The 7,538-nt window shown below is 33.3% G+C and overlaps 1 protein-coding gene across 1 annotated transcript in view; it reads left to right on the forward strand.

The window, feature by feature from the left end:
- The window catches only part of LOC134241773 (uncharacterized), a gene marked incomplete at its 3' end in the record, with an annotated part of 29,120 nt that extends 24,533 nt beyond the window's left edge, over nt 1-4,587 (forward strand). Inside the window, exons 4-5 of the mRNA XM_062723794.1 lie at nt 2,254-2,463; nt 4,477-4,587. Of these exons, the coding sequence (XP_062579778.1) occupies nt 2,254-2,463; nt 4,477-4,587 (321 nt within the window). The remainder of the gene's footprint in view (nt 1-2,253; nt 2,464-4,476) is intronic.
- Between the last annotated feature and the right edge of the window lie 2,951 nt (nt 4,588-7,538).

The following is a 7,538-nucleotide window of genomic DNA, read 5'->3' on the forward strand; positions in this document are numbered from 1 at the left end:
ATTAGGGGCTCAAAAGGGCATAAAGTCTTTTATCTATAACTCTCTAATGATCAATATTTTGTTATACATTACTGAAGCAAGAGTCTTCATCTTAACAATTTGCAACAATATGTGATAAGATTTTGATCATATGTTACGCAATTATGGGTCAAAAGGGGCCAGAATGTCAAATCTTTGACGCTTTATATCTCAAAAAGGGGGAATATTTTAATAAGCAATATTGAGCAAAAGATAGTCAGAATGATGTTCTAAATAATATGCATACTTCAAATTTTTGTAAAACGACCCCATAAAGGACTTGGAAGGGTGGCCCCTAAATATTTCCATTTAGCATATCTCCATAACAAATAGAAATCTCTGAATAAGTGCTGAACAAAATATCTTTAAAATCACAAGACCTTTCATTTGATACCAAAAAATGTGGCTGGCCCCTCAAATTAGGGACTCAGAGGGGCCAAAAGTCTTTTTTCTATAACTCTCTAATGATCAATATTTTGTTATACATTACTGAAGCAAGAGTCTTCATCTTAACAATTTGCAACAATATGTGATAAGATTTTGATCATATGTTACGCAATTATGGGTCAAAAGGGGCCAGAATGTCAAATATTTGACGCTTTATATCTCAAAAAGGGGGAATATTTTAATCAACAATATTGAACAAAAGATGGTCAAAATAATGTTCTAAACAATATGCATACTTTGAATTTTTATAAAACGGCCCCGTTAAGGACTTGTAGGGGTGGCCCCTAAATATTTCTATTCAGCATATCTCCACAACGAATAAAAATCTCTGAATAAATACTGAACAAAATATCTTCAAAATCACAAGACCTTTTATTTAATACCAAGAAAAAGGGGCTGACCCCTCAAATTAGGGACTAAGAGGGGCCAAAAGTCTGTTATCTATAACTCCCTAATGATCAATGTTTTATTACATTTTACTGAGGCAAAAGTATTCATCTTAATGATTTGCAACAATATATTATAAATTCTTGGTCATAACTAACGTAATTAGGGTTGCAAGGGACCAAAATGCTATATTTTTTATGCTTTACGTCTCGAAAAGGGGGAGCATTTTTTAGACATATTGAACAAAGGATGCTCAGAATATCATGATAAAAATCAGAAACTTTAAATTTAATGAAGAAAAACTTAATGTCAATCTCTTTTAACTAACATCGCAGTCAAAATCACATCTCATCTAATCGAGAAATTCAACGGAAGACCTACTCGTTGCTCGCAACGAGATCTCATCTAGTTATTATTGTTTTTTTCTTACCGATTTTTTGCACGCGATTTCTCGAAAAAGGCTCAACAAAGTATTCTGAAACTTTCAGGACGTATGGAACATCACTTGAACCTTATGCGTTTTGTTCCGTTTTGATGACGTCACTTCCGGTCTAGAGATATCGTTGATTTTTTGATTTTTAAGGGTCATTTTGTCCACAATTTTCCCTAAAAACGGCTCTAGGTAGAAACTTCAAACTTTGAGGCTAAGTAGAGCTATGTCTGGAGAGGTGCATCAGGTATATCAAATTTACCGGAAGTGACGCTCGTCGGCGCTCGCTATGGCCCGAAAATAGACATATCATAAATTTCAAAATTTCTCACACCTTTCTTCGATATCTTTTTACCTGAAAATATTTTGAGAAAATATATAGAACAAAAGATGTGTAGAATTCCAAGATCATTCAAACGATATCTCGAAAAAAGGGCTCGCCTCAAAAATTAAGGGCGTAGAGGGGCCGAAAGTTTTTCCTTTATATCTCAAAAAGTATTGAGAATTTGTAATACGTCAAAGAAGCAAAGTTGTTCAAAATGTCAAGCTCTATCTAAGGGGTCGTCAAAATACGTCTGGTGACGTAACTTCCGGTCAAACCGGAAGTAGTCAAAAATTGCATATTTTTGCTGTTCTTTACAGGTTTCTGGATACTATATGTCACTAGAAGATTAAATATTAATTTTCCGTCCATGGACGTCACTTCCTGTAAAACCGGAAGTAGCCGAAAATGGCTTAATTTAGTAATAATTAACATAGATTTGGAGGATTAAACCACTTTTGGACTTCATTACTCTTTTTTTTTTAAATGAAAGTTACTTCACATCAAAAAGGACGGAAGATCTACTCGATGCTTTGCAACGAGCTCGGCTCTAGTTTTTTTTTTTATTATTATTTTCATTTTTTTCTTTTGGAAAGTATGTCATTTGTTTTCTTTTCAGATCATACTAAATATTTCTCTTCTTTTCAAGTCTTGGATAAACGTGTCTGTTTGCCTCGGTATGCATACCACAAATGGCTTGTGGACTTGAGTTTAGAAGGGGCAGACTTGATAGAAGGTTTTGCAGTTGATCCAATGACGGAATTCACTGTTTTAGTTGGAGGTGATTTGAGTAAGGAGAACGAATCTCTTTTAAGTTCAGAAACTGCTGAAGGAACTTGCTTCTCGGAGTTAACAACGGGTAAATTTACTTAAAGTAAACTTGTTTGATTATCTGATTGATGTTTTACTTCCTTGCAAGAATTTTTCACTCATATAAGACGTCGCCAAAAATAAAGTAAAGGGCTTCATATTAGACCGATACTCAACTCTCGGGTTTATTAAAAAGTGGTGGCTCTTTATCTTGCAAACACCTTCTGTGAAACGAGACTTATGCTTATATAAACTCTTACAAAAGTCCTTTTCCTTTTCTTATGTCGTGCAATTTGCTATGAAACGGTCACTACAAAGTTTACGACTTCAGTTTGACATTGCGAGTCAAACAAAAATCAAACCAGGGTATCCAATTAAAGCAAGCCCTCTCCCCCTGGGCTAATTTGACTGGTCATGCTGTATTTAAAAAGGCTTTACAAATTATATTTCCTTAATATCACAAAAATGTATACCATAATTTAAAATACCGGTACTTATTTATATTAAGACGCATTATGCAAGTATCCTGAAATATTTATTTTAATGATGCACAATATGAGGTCTTTGTGTTAAAATTACTACATGTACTTGAATGTATAATTATGCGCCTGGATCTTTAGATCCGTGGTGTATATTGTTTTTGTCCTGCCTGTCTGTCTGTCTGTTTGTCAACAAACTTTAACTTTCACCGTAATCTTTGAACCATGAAAGATAGAGACTTTATATTTGGTGTGCCTAAACCACTAAATATGTTCTTTCAAACCACATCAAGGTCTATGGCCTTGTGACCTTAATTGTGCCTTTTATGCTAAAAATAGTTTTTCTTTCGTCTGCAAACTTTAACCGTCTCCATAACTTTCGAACTTTGAAAGACAGAGACTTAATTTTTGGTATGCATACTCCACTAATTAAGCTCTTTCACACAAACCAAGTTCAATACCCTCATGACCTTGATTGTGACTTTTATGCTAAAAATAACTTTTGGTCCACGACCTTTAACCGTCGCTATGACTTTTGAACCATGTAAATTAGAGACTTATGGTTGATATGCTTACTCTCCTAACTACTGAGTAAGATCTTTGAAATGACACCAAGGTCATTGACCTTCTGACCATGACTTTATGTGACCTATATGAAGAATATTTTTTAAACCTTTTCTATATTTTCTGAACCATGGGAGATAGAGACTTAATATTTAGTATGCGTACTCCAATAACGCTCTTTCATATGACATCAAGTTCAATAAATTTGAGATCTTGACTGTGACCTGTATGCTAAAAATAGATTTTGTCCACAAAATTAAACCTTCGCCATTATATTGAACCATGAGAGAGAGAGAGAGACTTAAGATGTGATATGCTTACTGCACTAATTAAGTTGCTTCAAACAACTTTTTCTTTTGATCTTTCACCATAACTTTTGAAGCTTGAGAGATAGAGATTCCTTTGATATTCGTACTCAACTAATTAAGTTCTTTCAAATGAAACCAATTTCAATGACCTTGTGACCGCGACTGTGGCATGTATTCTAAGAATATTTTTTGTACCTCACGATACCTTTTGAACAAAAGAAGATAAAGACAGCATATTTGGTGTGCAAATTCCACTAATGTTCTTTAAAAAGCACCAAGGTCAATGAGTGTGACATTGACTGTGACCTTTATGCTAAAAATAGTTTTTTGCGAACTATGTTGCCGCAAGCCGCATAGTGTTTCAAAAACACGTCTTATTTATAATGAATTCTAGAGTATGAAAACTTAACATTCTAGTGCATGGTTGCATACATTAAATATGTACAACGAAATTATTGTCTTAGCAAGAATACTATATATTATCCGTGGGAACACCTTCAAATAACTACATGTACTTCTAATTTTTCTTTGCTTATCCTTTCAAAATATTATACTAAAATCCATTACAAAACTTGAAAAACCAATGTCCAATTTTCATTGAAATGTGCAAACACAGATATTTAATGTTAAACAAAAAAGGTTAACATTTTTTGATGTTCCAAACTAAGTTTTACATATCAACTATGAATTGATTTTTTATTATTTAAACAGAAATGGTTGTTGGTGTTCATTTAATTTTCATCTACTTCATGACGCAAGATGACTTGGGGAAAACAGAAAGTCTATTATCATATTTAAATGCGGTAATTATGTTCCATAAATGTTTATCAGTTTTAAGTCTCATTTTCTTATTAGAATTAAGGGTTTTGTTTTGCTTTCATCCAAGAAGGATATGGAGATAATGAACAGTAATCAATATCGAAGTCCATAAAACAATACAAAACAGGAGCAGGGCAAACACGGACCTCTTAAACATCAGAGGTGGGATCAGGTGTCATGGAGGATTGAGCATCCACTGCTTACCGGTCACACCCGCCGTGTGCTCTTTGTTATGATTAGGAAATAACGGAAAAACCGTCGTCAATTCAGTGTATAAATAATGAACTAACAATTCGTATGAAAAATGTCTCTCAGTATTTGGTTCAATGATAAATTGTATTTATAGACAATGTCATGAAATCGACCATAGAACTTACGAAATGATGAATTTGAACGAGACTGCTGATATTCTTGTTTCATTAACTTGCTTGTCAATAAAGTGAAGCTCAAAATATCAAATATTGCTTATTTTTTAAAGTATTCTTTATGCATTTTTTCTGAAGTTTGATTTTCGGCTTAAGTAAAGGTAAAAATAGGAATTAGTCCGTTGGTATTTCTGGTACCGGCACTGCTATAAATTAGCAACCATGTATCAAACATTTAATACAAATCCCCCTACCGTTAATACTCTAGTTTGACAAAACCCGCGATCTGATGCACACCAATTCTGAGCAAATTAACTTTATTCGAGGGATCCAAGATTGTCAATGTGCTTCGCAACTAGGTTAAGGGCTACCCAAAGGTAGAACAGTGTATGCAGAGCCTCGGGAATTTGATTATGACGTCACGGTGAAATAGTACAAATGAATCTTGGCGAATAAATAATAATTTTCTTTTTCATATACTCTTACATACTTTGATTTCTCATGATTATTGTAAATATTAATCAATGTGTAACTTATCTTAATAGTATAACACTAATCGAATGTAAAATCAAAGCCAACTTGATCTCGCTGTACTAACAGATATGACGTCATAGGCTAGTTTGACACGCAGTTTCTCTGTACTTGAGACGCAGAAAAAGCTATTAGTGGAACTGAAAATATGAAAAATAAATCTATATTATAAGCGTGATCTGACTACAATTGATTCATATTTTTGAATGCATTAATCAATAGTTCAGAGTCTTATTTAATTGATATCTATTAGGTCTCATAAAGCCGCAGTCATGCACTTTTATATAGAAACGTACTACAAGCGTATGTACAACCCCTCCAAAATCTCAAAAGTTCAACGATATCCGCTTGATTATAAATTATAATATTTTATACACATGTAGATACTGTCCCTACTTTTTGTCCCCCGCTTGAAAAGTGGGGGATATTAATTTGGGTTTGTCCGTCCGTCTGTCCGTCCGTCCGTGTTTACGAGAGTGCATTTATTGGGTATTTTTCATGCCAAGATTGTACTTATTGGGTACTTTTTGCTTATTGGGTATACCCAATAAGAAGTGTCGCTGAATATGCTTAAAACACCCTAATTGGGTATTTGCAGGTTAGTACCCAACAAAACTTGGACACGACGATTTGTCCAAAAAAGTGTCCAAAAAAGTTGCTTTCACGGACGCACCGTGTTTTGTTGTTTCAGTTTTACATTCGGAACTCTAAATTCTCGAGAGTTCCGAAAATCAACTTCCGTTGATCCTGATCATAACAACGTTTGTTTTCATGGAAAAAAATATGGCGACTAAGAAACACTTAATGTCAACAAGATTTTCTGATTGACAAGAGAAAAGGTAAGTTTATTCGATTAATATTTATCCATTGCTGGGTTCTTGTTTAAGATAAATAGATTTTAATGTAATTTTGAAAACAATTGTGCACAAAATTAAAATAGATATATCGGAACAATTAATCCTAAGTTGCACTTGTTTGTATTTTGAATTTTCTCTGTCTTTTTAACTCTCTTGAGGGCGAGAAGTATTTAGTAAATGGTCGTATATTGTTAGATAATCTTTGATAAATCGAAAGTGTTTATTATTTGATTTTATATCATAACCAACTAAGTATGTTCTGATAATGTATATTGGAAAGGGAAATGAAAATTTTAACAATCGTGTGTTCATAAATCAGCTGTAAATACTAAATTATTGGTTCAGTAGACAGTATTACAATCGCAAAGTGAGCTGAGATGATGATAAATGGGATAATTGACAACTAAATAATTGTATGTAAGTTTATCTCATCTGATATGTAACTTTACTTAAGAGATTCATTGTATTACTGAAAAACTTTCAGTCAAAACAGTGCTTCTTTCTGTCTTTGATTTTGACTGAGTGTCTGCTTTCTTTTGATTTTTTTTAAAATTATTGTTTTTGTCATTTGTTTTAATTAATTTAAAACAATACTGAAATTGATATAGAGCTACTATAACTATTTCACATGATGGGTGTGTAATTAGCATCGCGCTACAGCCGGGGCTTCCATTTTTGAGGATGGGGCTAGTGGTTTTCTGCACTGAGGAATCCCCTTGGGCTATTAGGAATTTTAAAATATACATGTAATACATGACTGATTTACTTAAAAACGATCTTTTATTTCCTAATTTGAATTCCCCCTTTCCTTTGTTTGATATAGCAATATTTGCTTGTACATATATGCCTCACAGATACGTAATGAAATGCAAATATTCGTGCTAGTCCCGACTTTACGTATCGTTACGCCTGACTAAATTTAGGCCAAAATTTTACGTCTACTCATGGGTAAGCGTAAGTTATTGCGTAGAGTTAAAATAAGGCCTTTTTATTACTTTTAGCAAGTTCTAAAGAAAAAGTAAGGTTCTAAGAAGAATTTGAAATATAAACAATGCATTATTTAATTATACATATTATGAAGAGGGGGAGGGGGGGTGTTGTTACAACTACTTGGGGACGTAGTTGATTTGAGTAATAACGTACTCAAATAATATTTTGATAAATTTCTGCTGAGAAGAAAAGATTGTCTTATTAGAGATTT

This window comes from Saccostrea cucullata, unplaced genomic scaffold (assembly GCF_032062105.1).
Source record: "Saccostrea cucullata isolate Sc308-1 unplaced genomic scaffold, CSIRO_AGI_Scuc_v1 ctg2784, whole genome shotgun sequence".
Classification (NCBI taxonomy): Eukaryota; Metazoa; Mollusca; class Bivalvia; order Ostreida; family Ostreidae; genus Saccostrea; species Saccostrea cuccullata.